Genomic DNA, 22,905 nt, shown 5'->3' with positions numbered 1-22,905 from the left:
GGCATGTATGTTTGGGTTAATGCTGTTTTAGCAATTAATTTGTTGTAGTTTAAACATAAATTAAACAATAAATTAGTAACACACTCAGCTATAATTAGCAAGAAATGAGTTTGTGGAATTAATGAAAGTGGCTGCCTCGCACTCGTCACTTAGATTTGCATTATTGTGATAACATTATCTTAAAATTTAATATAATAGTGTGTAATTATGTATTAAACTGTTTTGATTTAAAGCCCTTTTGGACATTTTAATATACACACATATTCTGAGATTTATTCATTTTTATCAATTATAATATTATTGATAACTTTGCAAAAAAAAGTTGACGGCTTTCAGTCATGTGTCAATATTGATAATAAAAATATTATTTATAAAACAAATATATTAGGTCGACAACTTTGCTTCCGCCGTTTTTTTTTTTAATTTAAGTTTTTTTTTATAAAAACGGTTACAAAAGTCGATGAGCCTCCTCAGCCGCACTTTTCTTGGAATTAAAAAAGAAAAGCAAAATTTCCCGCAAATGTCGAGAATTCGGCTCAAAAAGTGATATTTTCAGTTGAGAATAAGTTTGGGATGCAAACAGTTCTCTACAAATATTTTGTTGGGTTAATGTTGACACAAATGTCCAAGATCGATATAAAAAAAATCGATTTAATCGACCAGTGCTTGACCCTAGAGACATCTATTGGAAAACGGCAAAGTTGTAGACCTAATAGTTCCTAATTAAATTATATATTTGTACAACACAGCAGTATTATTTTTATTATGAGTTTCGATGTTTGCAATTCAACCTAACCTATATTAAACAATACAAAAACGATATACACATGTACATTGTTTTTAATAAATCAAAGCTAAAATCATTTGACTACGTCAAAAAAAAAAATGTTGTAAAGTAAAAATAAACGCCTGACATAAACCAATGAATGCTTCAAAATATAATTATATTTAGAAAACTAAAAATTTATGCAATTAGAACAACGCTGTCCTAGTTAGCAATTCCGTCAAATACTTATTTATGTATGCGTAAGCACATACGTTTGCATTTACTTACGTTATACATAAAATAACACGGAAAATTTCTATTCAAGGTCGTTTACTTTCCGTTTTTCACGTGACCACACATTATATTGCACTATTGCATTGTTTGCTACTTTGTTGTTGGTGATTTTAAAAACATCTACTCAAAATTGTAGCTTATACAAACTTTTTACTTATAAATGTAAACATAAATCGCATTGAATAAGTGGCAACACTGACTTATGGCATAAACAAAAATCAGCTGTTAATTTTATATATTCTAAACGCTCACATTTGTATTTAAATTTAAATAGTAAATCGTGCGTGCGTGAGCGCTATTCTAAGCACTAGCTATACTAGATGTAATATATATAAAGATATATAGTGAAAATGTGTGGGTATACGGTTTGAGTAGAATCAAGTTTTGGAGACACGCGCGAGCATAAAAAAAAAATAAATACTAAAAGTAATTTGTTCGACAAGTCCCAGATATGAATATGTAAATAGCACAAAAATAGAAACAAGTTGAAATCGAAGATAGGAAACGTTTCAAACATGTGAATAATCATTTAAGTATGTTTGTTTGTATGTCAGCATTTACGCGAATGACGTATTTCAAGTTCCTTATATACTAACGGACTAGCAGCCATTTTATTATTGTTTAGAGATAATGTTTTTACAACACACGAGTGTTTTGCTGATTGTGTGTTTCACGTTTTTTGTTAATTTATTATTATTATTACTATATTTTTATATTTGGCACACAAAAAAATAAAAATAAAAAAATTCAGCAAAAATTTAATTGTTATCATGCAGTGTGTGAATGGGAAAATATGTATATATATTGAGTTAATTTCGCTTATTACTCAAGATCTGCACATTTAAAGTACGTACTTACAAAAGCTAGCTGTAAGGCGGTGCATACAACCTTACTAACTAAATAGCATAAAGACAGACTTAAGAAGTAGCTTATATTTAGCACATATACATACAAAAGCGTATATGTACGTATCTGTGGGTGTTTGTTAAAATAGTTTATGCTGTATGGAATATTAAAACGACAAAAAAAATAAAAAAAAAATAAATAAAAATTAATTAAAAAAAATACAAACAAATTGCGAAGTTAGTATGCTATTAGACAAATGCTTTTTTAATACTTGCTGAATGCACAAATACGTTTAATTTAAAATTAGCAAATTAATATTTACCGCTTGCGTTTTAAAAAATAAAAATTTTCATATTAAAAGAAAATAGCAATTGACGAATGACTTTAATATGCGTGTCACTTCATTATCTCACGTGTGCAATTGTTCAATATCTAGCACGGTACATTGATAAATAAATGCTTTATAAAATTTTTTAATCAATCTTTAAAGGAAATAACGCGCAATCTACCAATTCCACTACAGATACATATGTATATGCTTATACCGTATGCATGTATATGTGTGTGTGAGCAACACAATAGATCTATGTAGACTTTAAATGTGAGTTATTAATTTCTGAAAATTTTAATTTATACAGTCGAACTTGAAATTACGAACTTTCAGTGGACAAAAAAAATTGCACAGAAAGTTTCGAGGCAAAAAAATTCAAAAGCAATGTAGCTATGTTCGTAAAGCAAATAATATATTTGACAAAAAAAAAGTTATTTTGTTTAAAATTTGTTTTGTTTTTGTTTTTGTGCAAAACTAATGACTCACAACACATATTAATCATCAATTTGTTGCAAACCCTGGCAAACAGTGACTGTTGAGTACACTTTTTAACAAAACTTTTTTGGTGCTGTGACTAAGTGACATAATTGTTAAAAAATCAAAATGTAGTCGTTGATTAGAGTCAACGTTTATAAAAGTTGAGTCTTTGGGGACTGTTGAAAGTAGTTAAAAATTACTAAGAAGTTAACGAAGTTTGTAGTGTACATCACAAATTATTAGTCAGATTGTTAAAAAGTGTCGGCAAGTTTAAAATAACTGAGCCGAGTCTGTTGACATTTTGCTTTGATTGAAAATGCGACATTTCAGTTATCTAACAATGAAAAAAAAAATTTTAATCTATTTATTGCCACATATTTGTATTTTAAATCGGGAAAGTCTACTGATTTATACAGAAGCTGCTACAAAGATCCATTGTGTTGCAGAGTTTATACTAACTAATCATAAACATTTTTTTTGTGCAAATTTCGCTTTCGTAGCGCCAAGCATGTTCTTTTAATTAATTTAATTTTTAAAATTTTTAATATTTGAAATTTTTAAAAATTTTAATATTTGAAATTTTTCTAATTTTTAAAATATTTTGAAATTTTTGAAATTTTTAATTTTTGAAATTTTTAAAATTTGTAATTTTTTTTTTAATTTTTGTATTATTTATTTTGTTTGTTTTTTGCAAAACTGTTTAGTTTGCACGTAACGGAAAATGCATAGCACTATCATACATGCGAAATTATATGTATATGTAGCTAATACTGATTTCATTCAACAATATTTTTGTATGTAAATAACAAATAATTTTGTTTTTTTTTTTCTGTGTTTGCATTCGCTTAAAAGTAGTTTTAGGAATTAGGGTGGGTAGCTGAAACATCTGAAATTAAATACAACAAAAAATTAGCTTTCAGTTTACGATTCACTTGTTAAAGTACTACAAGTAGAAGAGAAAAAAAACAACGAAAATAAAATAAATGATTGTGCGAAATAGTAATGCTTCAGTACAGTCAAAACCGTTTAATGTTTACAGTTAACAGACACAAAAAAAAAGAACGCACAAGAGTTTAGCAAAAAGGTTGTAGTACACAACTTAGTGTATGTACAAACAAACATACATTTACGAGTACATAGTTAACTTAAGGCATTAAGAGATGCAATGTGCACAAAATGTACTATTCGATATGTGAAGTTTAACATTATTATGTTATTAAATATTATGTACATTTATATATTATTATATACATACATACATATATAGTAAGTAATAAGACAAAAACACGTGTGCTTATAAAACATATAGAAAGCTATTAGATATTAATTAACACTAACGTAGTTATAAATACAAATATAGCGTAAAAAAAATTAACAAAAAAAATTTAACTTATCACCAGAGACAAAACAAAAAACAAAAAAAAAACAAGTTGGTGTTTACAGCGCTTGGCTGTAGCGTATATGAGCGTACATTTAATACAAGCACAAAAAAGTTATAAACATTTTACATTTTGTTTATCGCCGATGACTCACATTTTTTTCTTAATTGTTGTTACATACAAAGACTGCAATGCATTTTTGTAACATTATAATTGAAAAAAACTTCACACGCAGCTGTCTGTATGTGTGTTAAATTATTTCTCAATACGGTCTGTAGTCGCTTGCAATGTGTACATTATTTGCGTAAGAACCAAAATACATATATGAGATTGCTTCGAGTTTTCTTCAGATTTAATTGGTGTATTTATAACAGAAAAAAAAAAATTAAAAAATTTTAAATTACTATTTTCACATTAAATTTCTAGCTAGCACATCAATAATGTTCGACAATTCCAGGTGTGAACAGTGAAATGTTTATGAGTACAGATAATATATAGTATAGATACCATATAGTAACTAACGCTCGCGTTAGCATTACGAATAGATACGTCCGTAACGAATGACGAATATCTATTTGAGATTGCGCTGTGCTGATGACTGGCGGTTCGATAATGACATCCGTCAATTACAATCATAACTTACATACATACATATATACAAAAGTCAATAAAAATTGAAGTCATACACGCTAAGACCTCAATAGCGAGCTGCAAAGCTCAAAGTTAACTTGCGCTTGAGTTTGCTTGGCATTCTTTCACAAAACAGAAAAAAGTATATTTGGCTTTCGGCATGATTAATGCCATTTTAATAAGCAATTTTTCATCTGTTTGTGAATTGGTTAAAAACAAAATGTCCCTAAATTTGATTTTTATATTTTTATATTGATAAAATTCTGCAAATAAAAATAAAAAACAATTTCGCTCGGTCTCAAGAACGAAACGACAAACAAGAACGTGACCACAAAATTGTAACCTAATAAAATGTGTATTTATATGTATGTATGTCACCAACTGCAGTGAAATCTTTAAAAATATTTTATAAGAAAATAAAAACTCAAAAACGCATTTGAATGCCAAAAGAAACTATAAAAAAAAAACAACAAAAAAAGAGTTTTTAAAGAAAAAATTAAATTTTCAAATTGTAGAAGAAAAAGTTTTAGTAAAAATAATGAAATAAATTTTAAATATTTGAGCATAAAAATTTTTAAAATTTTATTCAAAAAAAAATCAGTAAAAAAAAATAAAGAAATTTTTATAAAATAAAATAAAGAACTTTTTATTAAAAAAAATAAATTTTTATAAAAAAAAATAAATTTTTATAAAAAAAAAATAAATTAATTTTTATATAATAAAATAAATTAATTTATATAAAAAAAATAAATAAATATTTATATAAAAAAATAAATATTTATATAAAAAAATAAATTTTTATAAAAAAAAAATAAAAAAAATTTTTCTGCAAAAAAAAATATATTTAAAAAAAAAATTTAGTACTTCAATGCTTGAAAATTTTTGGAAAACTAAAAATAGAAAATAGAAAAATCTAAATATTACTACAAAAAAGAAAAACCAAAAACTCTATAGACAACAAATTGTAAACGAAATCCAAAGTTTAAAAGGCCCACGACCGATTACAATTTGCCCCTGAATACGAGTATAAAAAACTAAAATTCTACTTTTGCAAGTTTTTTTTATTTCGTAGATTAAATTTGATAAGAAAATTGGCCTTAAACGGCCAGATATAAAATTAGAGAGTATAGCAGAAAACGACAATAAAAAACCGACAGTTTCCAACCGTCTCATTTTACAGAAGTACTAAAGTAAAAGTATGTGCATAAAAATAAAATAGAGTACGCGATAAATGCGGTTAGTAGAATAAATACAGACAGAAATAAGCCTAAGTATATTTAGACTTTACAAATAACTAACTAAAAGAATCGTGAATCGTTTATCTTTCACGAGACAGTTGCCGTAAGCATAAACGATAGGCGATAGCGCAAGATAAAAAGTCGAATGAAACAACTAAGTTTATATAGACTGAGTGTTTCGAGGAGGAATTGCAACAATAACTTGCATTTTTGACAGGAAAATGTTGTTAATTTGAAAGCCTTCAGATAAATTTTTGTAGATGGAAGCTCAAGATATAAAGTGTAGTGAAACATGTTTATAATGACCGAGTGTTTCGAGAACGGATTGCATCAAAAACTTACATTTTTGAAAGGAAAATGTTGTTAAATGGAAAGTCTTCAGATAAATTAGACTTTTTATAGATGGGAGCCCAAGATATAAAGTGTAGTGAAACATATAAGTTTGTATAGACCGAGTGCTTCGAGAACGGATTGCAAATATCATAAAAAATTGTAGAATTTCTAATGACACTTGGGTAATATTTAAGATTTTTTAGTTAAAATCAGTAAAGTAACACATTTTCAAAACTTGAGCCTCAACGGCACTTAAACAAATTATTTTTAAGCAACAATTCACGTAATTTTTTTAACCTATCAAGTATTTTGATGAGCGCTTTGAAGTATGAAGCGAATATATACGCTTGAGTTGCTTTATGATTGAGCTCTGCAGAAGAAGAAGAAGCATATAAAAATATATAAAGAAAACTAGCTTCTGCGCACTCTTCATTCTCATAGTGAAATTGTCACTTTAGCAAAAGTTCACTTGAAGTGAGTAACATACGTAGAAAAGGTACATTTTCTACAGCATTTTACGCTGATAAGAAATTGTGCACTTTTAACCCCACCGCAAGTAATGTAATAATTATATAAGTGTATTTTGCGATAATCTGTGTTCTATAGCTTATTCAGTGACAATTTTATTACGTTTTTCTATATAATAAGTTATAGAACTTATTTATTTGACTTATTATGGAAAATAATATGTTTAGAAGACTATAAATATAAGAAGTTTCATTATATTTGAAACAATTGGTGTGAAATTGCAGCGTTGAGTTGCTGCTCACAACGTGATATGAGCAATCTCAATGAATATTTTAAAATTTTTCAAAAATTTTAGGTTAGAATTCCTTCAATCCTTGATTTATTGTAGAAATACACAAAGTAATTATTTTCAAAGTGTTGCAGAGTGTCACAACGTGATATGAACAATCTCAATGAATATTTTAAATTTTTTTCAAAAATTTGAGGTTAGAATTCCTTCAATCCCCTATTTATTGTAGAAATACACAAAGTAATTATTTTCAAAGCGTTGCAGAGTGTCACAACGTGATATGAGCAATCTCAATGAATATTTTAATTTTTTTTTTTAAATTTGAGGTTAGAATTCCTTCAATCTTTGATTTATTGTAGAAATATACTAAGTCATTATGTTCAAAGTGTTGCAGAGTGTCACAACGTGATTTTTTCAAAAATTTTTCAAAAATTTGAGGTTAGAATTCCTTCAATCTTTGATTTATTGTAGAAATACACAAAGTAATTATTTTCAAAGTGTTGCGGAGTATAATTAGTTTTGTTTTCCTTTTGAGAGATCATAAAATAGACACGAAACCCATGTATAAACCCTTGAGTATGTAAAAACTTAAACGGAACAACGCAGAATTTTGTATAATTAAACCGAAAAATTATGATTTAAGCCAATAAGTAGAAAAAGTACGACTAAAGTACGCTGAAAATGCGATCACTACGATGTGAGAATGTACACTTATACTGTAATATAGATAATATATAATAAAAAAAAAAACAACAATCGTTGTATGCCGATAGAAAACCTTAAAAAACTACCACCATTGCCTGCATACCCACTAATTGATGTTTACAGACATATTAACGGTATTTGCAACATTTTCACCACTCAAAGCTACATTACTAAATTATGAAAGTACAAGATTTCGCCAAAAATAGTCAACTTATTATGGTAAATACTAGTAAATGTATGCGCCACACACAGGCACGCACGTACTTTCATACAAACATACATACACACGAGCATACATACCCTTGAACGCCCACTGCGCGTTCCATCAGCCGTATTCGATGTTGTGGAATCTTTATTTTTGGAACGTTCCGCTTTACTGGTAGCTATTATTGGCAAACCGCCACCTTCCATCATCGTTACGACAACCTTATTGTTACGACTACCGGCCGTTATATTGCTACCGCTTGGTGTTTTACCACCACTACCCGTTGGTAGTGTGGGGCAATTCTCTTGTATGGTGGATGGATAGCGTGCTTTATGTCCACGTTTCGATTTCAAGCCTTCCTTATCGGCTTTCCCTCGTTCCTTCTCCAATTCCTTGAGTGTAGCGGGTGTATGACTCTTGGAACGTCGCAGAAAACGTAACATATGATTTTTTAAACGCGTCGAACTGCCGCTAGCATCGCCACGCTGATGCAATTTGCCACCATTCGAACCGCCACCGCCATTGGTGATGCTACTACTGCATGGCGGCTCAATGCGACGAAATGTACCATCCGCGGCACGCACATAACAGCCATCCGTCATTTTGTGGTAGGAATCTGACGGCAATTTATGGAAATTTCCATTCGGACTGCGATAATAACAATTGTTTGTTTTGTGATATCTATCGCCGATGGTTAAATGTTCCGATGTCGTCTTGTTCTTAGATGTGGTGCTGCCATCCGTAACCGTAACACTGCCACTGCCAGCAGTGCCACTGATATTATCTGTGGATGGTGTTGGTGTTGTGGCGTTCGGTGTTGCCGCCGTTGCAGGTGCTGTCGTCAACAAGTTGCTGTTGGACCATGTGTCATCGCCATCAGCACCGCTGCCAATGCCACCAATACCAACACCAACGCCATCACCAACGCTGCTCGTGTCTTTGTCTTTACTGCTACTGAATATATCACTGGTATTTAAATCTATGCGCTTGCCAATCTCACTGATCGTTACCGGTCGCCCATTGGCGAGTCCCTTAAGGCGTGGATTGCCAACGCGCAGCAGTGAGGATTCCTCCGCTGTTGGTTCCAACTGGGAATGGCTGTTGTTATGCACCTTCGATTTTCGTATGGAATGACTGCGATTGCTGAAATGTGTGGCGGTCGACAAGCGATTCTCATTGTTTCTTTTGTCGTGATGACTGGATAATTGGCCCATAACTTGTTTTATATTATATATGACAACTTTAACGTATACCTCTCGCCCCAGTTCAACTTTGCACATATTGGCATAAGTGAAGACTGGCACAAATGCACTTGTTTTGTTGTTGTTGTTGTTTCGTTTTATTATTTCAGTTTTGTAGACAAAACTTGTTGGCACATTTTGAATGCTTCGATTTTACTTATACATATCATATATATACATATATATTTGTAAATTTTTGGTATAAAATCACAAAACTGTTGGCTGTTTACATCAACTAGATTTTTAAAAACATAAATTCATAAGAAATATGTTGATCACTAGTTTGTTTTTTTTTCGCAGACACACATACAATAGCGGTAAATTGTTAATTTTATTATTATTTTATTATTATTTTTTTAATATTTTTTTTTAATATTTTTTATAATTTTTTTTTTTATTTTTATAATTATTTTTTTATTATTATTATTTTTTTTTTTTTTTGTAATATTATTATTGTTGTAGTTTCATTGTTTACTTATAAACTTGGAATTTCGCTGTTAACCCTTTGTTAGTTGTTACCAACGGCATTAGCGGTAAAGTATACATGAATTTTTTTAACAATTTCCGCTTCTCTATCTTTCTACATTTGTACATATAGGTGTATATTTATCTAGCTTTATAAAAACTTCAGTCGCTGCTACATAGTAGTCAATGCAATAGTGAAAACTAAAATTGCCAATCCACACACTTCGACTTATTATTGCTTTGATTTCATCGTAATCTGCTTTGGTCTTCTTATTCTTTGGCGTTTACACACACACACCCGATATATACGAGTATAATAAAACTCCACTTGACTCCGTTGGGAACTTCACTTTCTGCTTTCCGGCAGCCACACGTTCCTATGCGTGTGCCTCTGTGTGTGTACGTGTGCGGCTTTTCGTTACATTTTCGAAAATACCAGTCTTACGTTGCACGGTTGGCAGTCACTCAGTCAGAGTTTGAGCTTTATTGTGAGCTTGGTTTTTTTGTATCCAAATCAGCGCTTAAATCAACTGCGTCGCATAAAATGCATACAGTCAAATTATATTTCTATGTGTGTGTGTGTTTCTACGCTCATACTTGAGGAATTCTTTTATTTTTTGTTTTTGAAATTGCTGTTGGGTGGTTTGGTTTCTTGATCGGTGCGACTGAGACCACGAACAAACAACAACGCACACACAAATATTTAAAGCGTGTAGATACATGTAGGTAGACAGAAAAGCTCAAAAGATTGTAGATTAAAAGACGACAAGCAAGCAAGGCAGCAAAAATATCGCTAAACAATGACAAAACGTAAAAAAAAGCTTCGCTACATATCTCTACTGCTTCGGAAAGCTAAACTGCTTTATGTATGTATGAATGTTTATGTGAACACACGGTGTAGATTAGTAAGTAAAGAATTACAAATTCGCTTAATTAAAAGCTTTATGGCAAAGCAAAAAAAAACGACTAAATAAAATAAATATGTGTATATAAAACTTAAATTTCTTTAAAAAAATATTATTTTTATTGCTATAAAATTTATTTTCTTACAAAAAAAAATTTCTTTTTTTTCTTATTAAGAAATTTACTTTTACTGGAAGAATTCGAAAATAAAATTTTTTAAAATTTAAAAATTTACCAAAATTAACGCATTTTTTCTTTTAACTCCGGCTTTATTTTCTTACAAAAAAAAAATTTTTTCTTAAAAACAAATTTACTTTTACTTTAAGAATTCGAAAATAAAATTTTTTTAAATTTAGAATTTGCCAAAATTAACGCATTTTTTCTTTTAACTCCGGTTTTATTTTCTTACAAAAAATATTTCTTTAATTTATTGTCAAAAAAATTTACTTTTACTGGAAGAATTCGAAAATAAAAATTTTTAAAATTTAGAAATTGCCAAAATTAACGCATTTTTTCTATTAACTCCGGCTTTATTTTCTTAAGAAAAATTTTTTTTTTTTTTATTAACTTCTTAACAAATTTACTTTTACTGGAAAATTCGAAAACAAAATTTTTTAAAAATTGGAAATTGCCAAAATTAACGCATTTTTTCTTTTTACTCCGGCTTTATTTTCTTACAAAAAAATACATCCTTATTTTCTTATTAAAAATTTTACTTTTACCTGAAGAATTCGAAAATAAAAATGTTTAAAATTTAGAAATTGCCAAAATTTACGCATTTTTTCTTTTAACTCCGGCTTTATTTTCTTACAAAAAATATTTCTTTAATTTCTTGTCAAAAAATTTTACTTTTACTGGAAGAATTCGAAAATAAAAATTAAAAAAAAATTAAAAATTTGCCAAATTAACGTAATTTTTTTAACAAAATTAATTTTCTTACAAAACAGTATTTCTTTATTTTCTTATTAAAAAATATTACTTTTAGTTGAAGAATTCGAAAATAAATATTTTTTGAATTTAGAAATTGCCAAAATTAACGCATTTTTTCTTTTAACACCGGGTTTATTTTCTTACAAAAAAATATTTCTTTATTTTCTTATTAAAAAATATTACTTTTAGTCGAAGAATTGGAAAATAAAAATTTGAATATTTTGAAATTGCCAAAACTAACGTAATTCTTTTTTAACTCCGGTTTATTTTCTTACAAAAAATATTTCTCTATTTATTAAAAAATATTACTTTTTGTTGAAGAATTCGAAAATAAAAACAAAAATTATAAAAATATTGAAATTACCAAAACTAACGTAATATTTTTTTTAACTCCGACTGTATTTTCTTACAAAAAAGTATTTCTTTATTTTCTTATTAAAAAATATTACTTTTAGTGTAAGAATTCGAAAATATAAATTTTTTTACATTTAGAAATTGCCAAAATTAACGCATTTTTTCTCTTAACTCCGGCTTTATTTTCTTACAAAAAAGTATATATTTATATTCTTATTAAAAAATATTACTTTTAGTCGAAGAATTGGAAAATAAAAATTTGAAAAATTTTGAAATTGTCAAAACTAACGTAATTTTTTTTTAACTCCTGCTTTATTTTCTTAGAAAAAAAAAATATTTTTTTATTTTCTTACAAAAAAATATTTCTTTATTAAAAAATATTACTTTTAGTTGAAGAATTCGAAAATAAAAATTTTTAAAATTGGAAATTGCTAAAATTAACGCATTTTTTCTCTTAACTCCGGCTTTATTTTCTAACAAAAAAATTTAAATTTTCTTAAAAATAAAAAAAAATATTTTTTTTTTATTTTCTTAAAAATTCAAAAAAATTTTAAATTGCCAAAGCTAACGCAATTATCTCTTTTAAACTCCGGCTTTGTGCGTGTATGCAGCATTACGTCAACTACAAGCAGATCAATTTTACAGACACACACACATACGCACATACAAAGTTTGTTGTACAAGTGCTCAGTAAGTTGTCTGTCTGCTAATTTAAAGCATAAATAAAAGCAATAATACTTGTATGTATGTATGTATGTTGTAGAGCTTTTAACTAGCGATATTTTGCTGTTTTGTGTTGCCTGCTCTTGCTGTCTATTTGGACTATAACATTTTCACTTTGCGCCATACTTATGTATACCGTGTAGATTAGAGGGGATTCTTATGCACCATTTTTCACAACGCGTTTACGCTTTTCTACGCTCTTTTAACATATACTACATTGAACTGTTTATATATGTACATATACACACACACACGCATTTGTATGTATGTGTGTGTGTTGTGCCGTATTATTTCATTATTTCACTTCACGCAAAGCGTATAACGTACAAATTAAAAGAAGAAACACACAAAAAATTTAGCACTTAGACCGATTTCACACAGGCAATTTTTGTTGCGGCAATTCTTAGTTTTATAGGAGAGGGGGCGACCAAGGGAAGCGAAAGAGAGAGAAATTCTCCTCTCTTCGTCGCCCCCTCTCCTATAAAGTTAAGAATTGCCGCAACAAAAATTGCCTGTGTGAAATCGGTCTTATTCACACTTGATAAATTTTTGTTGTACATTATATACACATCAAAGCAATATAGTCTACGTCTACGTGCTTATTTTATTACGTAAAGTAAGTTAATCAAATTTTTTTATTAAAACACATTAGACACACAATGATTGCATGCAAAAAAAAAAAAAAACAAAAAAAAAATGGCAGCAAATATTGAAGAAAATTAAAGAAACTTGAAATCACTTAGTAGTATGGCAAAGCTCTTTTTGTATTCCAATTCAACTTATGTGTATGACTAATGGTGGTAATGGTGGCGTGCCGAGCGGGTATAGGTGTAACTGCTGCTGCACATGAGTGTGCGAGAGTATATTTCTTGCGCTTCAATTTATTCAAATCAATTTAGTTTGCACAGACTTTAATGAATTCCATGCTTCGTATTATATATGAATTACTGTGTTGCGACGAATTTGGTTATAAAATTTTTACACACATTTCCAGCCATCACTGACTGACTGACTATCGCACGTCACAGGCACTTGTTGATTAAATTATTTTAAATATATATATATATATATATATATATATACGTAATCTATGCACAATTTTCACAAATTTTCAACGTACATTCACCAAACTGCTATACACATATTTACACATTCATATATATGTATAAATATTAATTTTATATTATTATTATTATTATAAAGGAAAAAACAAAAAAATTTAAAAACAGCTATTATACGCGCAGCACCGAACCGTTGCACACTTCAACAACGAAAATTTTATTATAATACGAAGGCTTTAAACGTCGCCATGATACTGAGAAGTCTATTCAATTTAGACTTGTTCTCATACCACAGTGTGTCTGTCTGGCTGGTTGGAGCTCTTCGCTGGCTGTGCTCCGGCTCTAGCGCTGGCTCGGGCCAGCACACGCATACTTTTTCATATACTACTCATCACATGCATTCACAATCACACAAACACACACACATATACAGACATATATATACACACACACACAAAGCTAAAGCAAGCAGAAGGTAGTTAAGTCACACAAAGACCCAATATACTACTCAGTTCAGTTCACAGTGTTGTTGAATAGAAATTTTTTAATTCTCGACATTTTCATTTTCATTTTTTTTTGTTTTGTTTTTTTTTTTTTTATTTTGCAATTCTCAAACATGTACAAAAGAGCACGTTGAGTTGAAAAGCTCTCACTTCGATGAGGAAACTAATTTAGATTGAGACAAGTGTAAATATGAGCCACAAGCCACAAGTCAGAAGTCATCAGCAACAGACAATACACAAGTATATTTGTATGTACTCGTATATAACTAGTAATATTTTTTATTTTTTTTTTCAGTTTTCTATTATGTATGTTATGTTCCAGTAAGCAACAACAACAAAAAATAAATAAAAATAACATTTAATCTAATTAATGCGCCATAAATGGTTAGTATATTTGAAAGTATGGTAGTAAAAATAATAATAATATATAAATAAAATATTAATAAAATTATAATTAAAAAATAATAATAATAAAAATAAAATAATAAAAAAAATATTAATATAATAATATGTAACATAAAAATAGTTAATAATAAATAAAGAAATATTTAAATATATTAATATATTTTATATTTATACTAATCTCAGATTAAATCTTTGATGTAATAAATAATTGTACGACAACAACTTTTAACAATTTTATGTAAATGAACAAAAAACAAGAATTCGATTTGCTCATTTGTCACAATAGATGTTCACCTAAAATTAAATATCTAAATGTTATTAGTTAGATTTAAGGGAGGGGTCTGGGTTTCAGCGCAAAAAAAAACACTTTTTTGTGATTTTTTATCTCAAATATCGATTAAGCAATTTATTCAAACCTTCTATACATCATTGAGCATAGTTTTGACTATGTTCTGTAAATATTTCATGCAAAAATATTAAACGATTAGCCCGTGACAGAGCTTCCCGTAGGACGTCTTGAAAAAAAAAACAATTTGCGGTGTTCACTGTAACTCGGCCGGAAAATATCCGAAAATGAAAAACCATAAAAATTTAGTTAAATTTTAAACAAATCTTCCCCCCAACGTTCTCTGATTATTAGTTTTTTTATTTAAAAATTTTTGGCGGCCATCTAAAGTGTGAACCGTTATTTTCGACTAAAATTTCCGTCATCTTCAGGGTGGGAAACACCCTTAATGTTAAAAAAAAAATTACTAAAATTAGGGGGGAGGTATTTTATGTGAAGACAATGTGTACCAAGTTTGAAATGAATCGGTCGAGTAGTTTTCAAATGGCAGTGAACACGGACTTCAAAAAAGTAGTTTTGAGAAAAACGCGTTTAAAATCGTAGCTGTTAGAGTTAGAGCGTTAAAGGCCCCGAGAATAATTAAACAATAACTTCAAGAATATTGCTTAGACGGTAGATGTCGCTGCTAAGAATAGCAATCAGCTGATGGATCTTACCAACTTCTCATGAAAAGCAAAAAAAAAATATATAACAGCTGATCGGTTATCGAGTAGACCGCAGTGTGAAGGGCAAAAACTGGTTGCTCAATCAAATTTTAATTAACCAATTAATTTGGCTGTGTGAAAAGGCTATTACATTTCACTTATTGAAATAATTTGCTAATTGGAATTAATGATTTCAGATCACATGACGCAAGTTCTTCAAAAACACTTTCGTTTTAGGTCAATGTTTGCTTTAGCGTCTAACAGCGTTTTCGTACAGGAGTTAATGGATCAATTAAGCGGCATTTGCATGATTAAAGCGCTGATTTAAATCGATTTATCATACAAAAGAAACATCTTATTTTACTACATTAATTCTTAATCGAATACAAATCGAGTTGAAAGTGAAATGCAACTCTGCGGGTTGTTGACCATGCTGTAAATTCGTTCCGTCTTTGCGAAATGCAAAAATTGGTTTCTCACTTATAATCTTAATTAGTACATATTAGCCAAATTAAAGCGAAAAGGCTATTAGCTGTCAAATGATCACTTTATAAACAATCCTGTTGTTGTTTTTGTAAAAGAAAAAAATATCGCAAATAGTTTTGTGAGATTTGATGAGTTTTGGAAACTCAATAATAATGTAATAAGAATATGTTGATGGCGTATCTTTTTTCGATTTATTTTTTCATTTTCTAATAACAGTAGTTAATTGTTAGCTTTCGGCAAACTAGCTGTCAGCGCACTGTGTTCTGATAATCAACAATGACTTAGCGAACAAAAATATTTGTTTTACTGGGTTATGCTCTACCCGAGCTTAGTAAGTGCACAACACTACTGGATATTTTTTTGTAGATGTATATGTGCGCTTGTTTAAATGTTTATATGTATGCGTTTAAAAGTGAGCACACAAACGCACATGTGTTTGTGCAATCTTCAGCTAAAGCTATACACTTTTTTTTCAATTTCAAAATCAACTAAGTTTTTATTTTTACTTTGTTTTTATTTTCAAATGCAGGCGCAACAGGGTCTTCTGCCAATTTAAGCACCCAAAGCCACTTGTGGGGGTGCGTGTGAGTGTGTATGCGGTGGTTTAAGCGCTGCCGCATAACCTCTGTGACAAGCTGCTCTCAATTTGCAAAAAACAATAGAAAGAAAACAACAACTTGCGCTTAATTTTAGAAACAACAACTATTAGCCATTTGTACATACATACACATGTCTGTGTATAAAGGTGTAAGTACATACTAGCTGAGCTAGTAAAGGTATACATATACTTAGCACATTTATGTAAGTAATCAAATAAACAATATAGTGGCGATCGTGTTTGTATTGAATTTTCCACTTAGCGTACTTGAGGCGCTCATATTCTCATAACAACAATAACAATAATACAAATAGAACAGCAACAACAGTGGTGGTGTTGAAGAGAGTGTCGGTCGGTCTATGGTCGGTCGGGTCTATGTCAACAATTAAACTATCCACAATGTGTCCAGTAGAGATTTGGCCTCTCTCTTACGCTTCCAAACACTGCTGAGTGCTGTTACTCATATACATACATACATACATACATAGCACTTAGCACTTTACTTTTCATTATCTTATGCTTTGCTTACGCCAGCTAATAATCACTACACGCATACATACATACATACAAGGTACATACAAATTTGTATATGATTTGTATCTAAGTTAATATGCTTGAAAGCATTTATATAGCTTGAAGCACTATTGCTTATACACATACATACATCTATACATATTTACATATATGTATATAATAATATATGCTAATGTCTAAAAAATCTTATCTTGTGATTTATCTTTTGTCGTTATCTTTGTTAAAATGACAACAGAAGCAAATATACGCGGCTAAGGAAATGTGATAACACTGTAGTAACACACACTGGTAAACATATTAGCGTGCGTACGTATGTACATATATGTACATACCTGTAAGTGTATAGAAAAATAAATAACTACTTTATGTATATATGTATGTGGATAATTGAATTTACATACATACATACATACATACATATAAGTCGATTTATAAGTATGTTTGCACTTGCAACTTACAACAACCGTTCAAGATCGAACAATTCTATTTGAGTGGTCTTAGTTATTTTTATCGTGAGAATTAAGCAGTAATGTTTGTATGAATGTACACACACATAATTACATGTTCCCAAAAAATCAAAAGTATATACATATTTCTGTACATAAGTATGTATGCATTTAAGGTAAGGTAGGTTGGTTTTGTAGCCCAAAAATGGGGCACGTGGCATACTTAGAAATTTTTAACTTTTTATTATTATTTTTGTGCCCAAAAGCTTCTACTGCACAGCCGTTGCAAAGCTGCGTGCTCGGTACACTTGCACCGAGTCGCAATTGCACATACACAAGCACCTATACATACATATGTAAATGTTTATATGTATGTTTGTTTACTTGGTGGCAAATTTGTTGCACACCGTTTTTGTACGCGTATATCCAAATGTTTGAGCTTACAACAAAGCTTAACATAAATTTTAACAGCAAATAAAGCGCATTGGATTTCAACAACTTGATTAAATTGTCATGATTAATCAATAAAATGGATAAAAAATTAAAAAAAAAAATAAAAATAAAATAAAAAATATTGAAAATCTCAAGAAAAAAATAACTTAAAATATTCATTGTTCAAAACTGCAGAGTTGTATTTTAACTGCTGCCAAGTCAAACTTTTATGTTTCGATAGAACAGTTTTAAATATAACAACTTGATTTTATTGCTAGAATTATTAAATAAAATAAATAAAAAAATGAAAATTAAACAAATTAAATCTCAATAAAAATTAATTCTTAGATTTTTCTGTGGTTTCCAAACTGTGGGGTTGTATTTCAACAGTTGTCACACTTTGAAGTTTCGATAAAACAGTTTTAAATATTTTTCAACTTCTTTAAACAGCAAATAATTCAATAAACATCGAAATGCAATGCATCGTTAGAATTTCTACCGGGTCATCCAAGTAGAGGTGCTTTTATCAATGGCTTTTTTTTTTGACAGTTCACGCTTGAAGGTCCAGACCCAATGCTGGCTGGCTTTACTTGCTTTGCTGTGAGAACCGTCAAAACTGAATAGAACTATACTAGAGCATATGAAAAGATACCAAATGAAGCTTTGCTTCAAGCGCTTGAAGTTACGAATAGATCTATGCTCTATTTGGCAGCGCTTATGGGGCTTTTGACATTTGATATTGTAACTAGAGTTATCAGTTTGGGCGAAATGTACCAATTTCAGTAATTTTTTTTTGATGCTACATTGACACGCAAATATTTATCACATATGCGTTTGCCAGTACAAATAGTTAAAATGTAGAATATTTAAAATATTTGATATATGTATGTAGAAATTTACAAAGAGTTTATAATAATATAACATTTAACATGAAACTATTACCAAGTTTTGATTGACTTTTTGATTTACAAAGAATTAAGTGTGTGGCAACAGTGATTGTGACATTATTTTGAAAGCGTTCAAAGCGCTCATTTGGTCATACAAGCATTCAAAGTACACAAAGTCAACGAAAGCAAGTAAAGCCAGCCAGCATTGGGTCTAGACCTTGAGTCGTGTCAAGCTGTGATGTAAATTTTGTTGAGTATTGTTTGGCATTTCATCATGAAAAGACTTACGCCAGAACAACCTTAACAAATTGTTCAACTTTATAACGAAAATTCACGTTCTGAAGATCCGACGATTTCGAGCCAAATTCTGTTCAGCGATTATCCCCATTTCTAGCTCAATGGGTATGTAAAGAAGCAATATTGCCGCATTTGGGACGAAGAGCAACCTGAAGAGATTCAAGAGCTGCCATTTCATACAGAAAATATAATGGTTTGGTGTGGTTTGTGGGCCGGTGGAATCATCGGTCCATATTTCTTCAGAAATGATGCCGGTGAGAATGTAATCGTGAAAGGCGACCGATATCGCGCCATGATAACCGACTATTTTATGCCTGAAATTGCTGCTCGTGATTTCGGCAACATTTGGCAACGACAAGACGGCGTCATATCCCACACATCGCATCAAACAATGGATATATTGAGAGAACACTTTGGTGAGCAGATAATGTCACGTTTTGGGCTAGTCGATTGGCCACCAAGATTGTGTGTTATTACACCGTTAGCCTTTTTTCTGTGGGGATATATAAAGTCTAAAGTATATGCGAGCAATCCCGCTTCAGAACAGAATAAAAAGACTCGAAACCAAATTTGGATTAAACTAAGTACGAGGGTTGCTATATATATTTCTGGCTTAGGCAACACTAAGTGTTGCCAGGTGCAATCTGACATTTTCATTGGAAAGTTTGACATTTTTTAGCATAACATCACTTAGACCGTTTTGTCATTTAATCGTGAATTGTTTTATTTACAGGGAATTAAAAAATTCATCTCGGCCAAAAAATGGAATTAACTCGTGAACATTTTCGTGCGATCATTTTTCACAACTTTCGACGTGGATTATCGCGACAAGAGTGCATCGATGAACTAAAATCTTTGTATGGCTATGAAGCACCATCCTATAGCACTGTGGAAAACTGGTACAACGAATTCAATCGTGGCCGACGCTCGCTCAAAGACGAATTCCGTGAAGGTCGTCCAAAAACAGCCGTTGTGCCAGAAAACATCGATGCCGTACTAGAACTGATAATGCAAGACCGTCATGTAACATACCTTCAGATAGAGGCATGACTATGCATTTCTCCCACCAGCATACATTCGATATTGCATGAACACCTGGCCGTAAAAAAGGTTTGTTCTCGTTGGATCCCGCACAATTTGACAATCGCTCAAAAAAAGGCTCAAAAAAAGTGCTTCGAAAATTGGTTTGAGCGCATGCAAAAGTGTATAAATCTTGATTGAGAATATTTTGAAAAACAATAAAACCATTTTCGTTGATAAATATTCCTAGTTTCATTATTAGGTCAGAAATATATATAGCAACCCTCGTACTAATAACGAATTTCGAATTACAGAAAAACAAATATTTCGATATGAAAACGGTGGATTATAACATTTCCAAATTGTTGCCTGAAAGTTTGAAAATTAACAAACAATTTTTGGAGACTTTTATAACAAAATTCTTCAAATTATATTTTGAATGCACTGCATAATTGAAAGCTATAAATTAAATATGATAATAGTTAGTTGTAATTATAATTTGCAACACAAATGGGTTTAACTCAACTGAATATGCTAAACAAACACAGGATACTTGCAGTAACTAAATTACCCCAAGTGGACACAAAGCAATCATATACGTATTAATTTGCGTCATTTAATGTAATCCAACCCTTTGTGTAGTTGTTTTTTATTTGTTGTTCTTTTTGCCACTATGTGCATACATACATACATACGTACATGTAAGTACATATGTACATATGCTCGTGACAATTGCTTTGAAGTACGCTCTCTACCTTTCCTTATCTTATCTTGTATTTATTATCCGAGAACGTATACATGTATGTACATATGTATATTTGTAGAGTAAATTTCTGAAGATGTTTCTCGTGGCTGTAAATCTGTTGCTTCGTATACACATATGTATATATATGTACCCATGTAGTATAACTTATTCAACAATTTGCATGCCCTTCTTATGACATATTAGGATAATTTAATATTGTCATGTTATTTAATATAATTTAAAACAGCTCTGCTGCACAGTATTCATAAATACTTGTATGTACATAATACATTTTAACAGCATGTTTGCATCTAAAAATATATACAGATATTTTTCTAGTATTATGTAGATATGTTTTGTGGTTTAAGAAATTTCTTATAACACTGGCGCCATGACACAAACAACTGTTAACTGGCGTTGAAACTTTACCGGAACATCCAAAAAGGTTCGCATGGATTGCATATGTAGAGATTTTAAATATCGCGACTTTAAAAATCGAAATTATAGAAAATTCAGTTGAGCATAGCAAATGAAAAAAAAAAAAACTTTTGCGAAAAGTAGAATGCCAAAGTATTGAAAATGTGACATTTCTATATGTGACCTGGTCTACGGAAAGGGGGCTTAGGTGTCAAAAAATCAATTTTCACTTTTTAGTTGATTCGGATGGAAGATGAGATGCTTTTATTTTTAACAGCTGTTTCCCAGAAAACTAGTTTTCGCACGTTAGCTCCCTTTTCGTAGACCAGGTCACATATTATTAAAAACTGTTAAGGATAATTAGTACAAATAAATACAAAGATTAGTTTAAAGAAGACAGTAATTTGAACGTACGGAGAATTCGTATGCTAGAACAACTTTTTTCGGAAAGCAAAATTTTCAAAAATTGCAGTTATTGGTTAGATTTGAATCTAATTTCAGTTTTATTACATGTTGTTAGATTAGGTTCAAGTACATTGAAACGCAATTGTTCTTGAGACAATGTCTTTTCGTTTAACATAATTTTTGATTTTAAGCATACTTAGCTTTCAAAAGTTATCACTTCAGCAGTGTTGATATGTTACTTTTTTCTACTAACAAAAACAATACAATGAGCTATTTTAATATTAAGTAATATACTCATAAATATAAATATAATTTTCGAACATTGAATAAGTAGTACAGTTAAAATTATTCGAATAAACTGAAAACCCAAAATTCGAATATTCCGTTTGTAACCATTGGGCGAAAATGGGCGGTTAATCGTATAGTCGACGACTTACGATTATCCGAATACTGCAAACCGAATATTATGATTCGAATAATGTCCTATCCGGTTAGTCGATTAGTCGAATATCAAGAGCTTTAGTTGGTACATATATTCTAATGCAAGGAAGAAGTATATAACAACTTTTTGTACAGTGTTTGGTACATTTAAAAATCTGAAATTGTTTTTGTTTACTATGTTCTGTATATACAAACATACATACAAAAAATAAACCTTTTTATCAGTTGTTTTTGCGATTCTTTATCTGTAACTAAATTCACGGCACACATTCTAAAATCAACGCTACAACTTGTTTGCATTAATTTAATTTTTTTTTTAATTTCTTTTGGTCGCATGATCTACGCTTTAAATAGTACTAGGAAGTACTTTTGTCTCATATTGTATTACAGGTAAAGTTCACTCACCCAACGTGATTTGCATGCGTTTCTTTTGTCATTGCACTTATGTATTTAATCATCATACAGCGCAGCTGCTTAGTAAATATCTTATCAAAATCTGCATTTGCTAGATTTGCTGTTTTTTTTTTTGGTTTTCTTATTATTTAAATAACTCGTCATGTATACCCAATCACCTGATAATCGTAAGCACATTACAAACAAAATTTTACATACAAACACAGTTTTGATTTTTATAAGCATGTATTAAATGAGTTTAAAAATA

General features: G+C 30.1%; 2 protein-coding genes across 11 annotated transcripts in view; both read right to left on the bottom strand.

Annotated features, from left to right (window-relative positions):
- LOC105210299 (MAP/microtubule affinity-regulating kinase 3) overlaps positions 1 to 22,905 on the bottom strand; it is a 55,293-nt gene that overhangs the window by 26,823 nt on the left and 5,565 nt on the right. The window lies entirely within an intron of this gene.
- LOC114803721 (uncharacterized) lies at positions 606 to 13,876 on the bottom strand. The gene is made up of 3 exons (XM_054234094.1): positions 13,698 to 13,876; positions 8,057 to 9,437; positions 606 to 3,600 (listed from the first exon to the last, which is right to left on the bottom strand). Exons 2-3 carry the CDS (start codon positions 9,239 to 9,241, stop codon positions 3,463 to 3,465), a joined length of 1,323 nt encoding a protein of 440 aa, XP_054090069.1. The 5' UTR covers positions 9,242 to 9,437; positions 13,698 to 13,876; the 3' UTR covers positions 606 to 3,462.

The sequence above is a fragment of the Zeugodacus cucurbitae genome, chromosome 6 (assembly GCF_028554725.1).
Source record: "Zeugodacus cucurbitae isolate PBARC_wt_2022May chromosome 6, idZeuCucr1.2, whole genome shotgun sequence".
Lineage (NCBI taxonomy): Eukaryota > Metazoa > Arthropoda > Insecta > Diptera > Tephritidae > Zeugodacus > Zeugodacus cucurbitae.
The sequence above is the reverse complement of the archived record's forward strand: the minus strand, read 5'-3'. Positions and strand labels throughout refer to the sequence as shown.

Bases quoted from the DNA above. Each gene is read 5' to 3' on its own strand.
- LOC114803721 (XM_054234094.1), bottom strand. From the start codon at position 9,241: ATGTGCAAAGTTGAACTGGGGCGAGAGGTATACGTTAAAGTTGTCATA. The intron at 3,601-8,056 runs GTATGTATGCTC...ATTTAATTTCAG, and splicing joins CGCGCAGTGGGCGTTCAAGG to ATGTTTCAGCTACCCACCCT.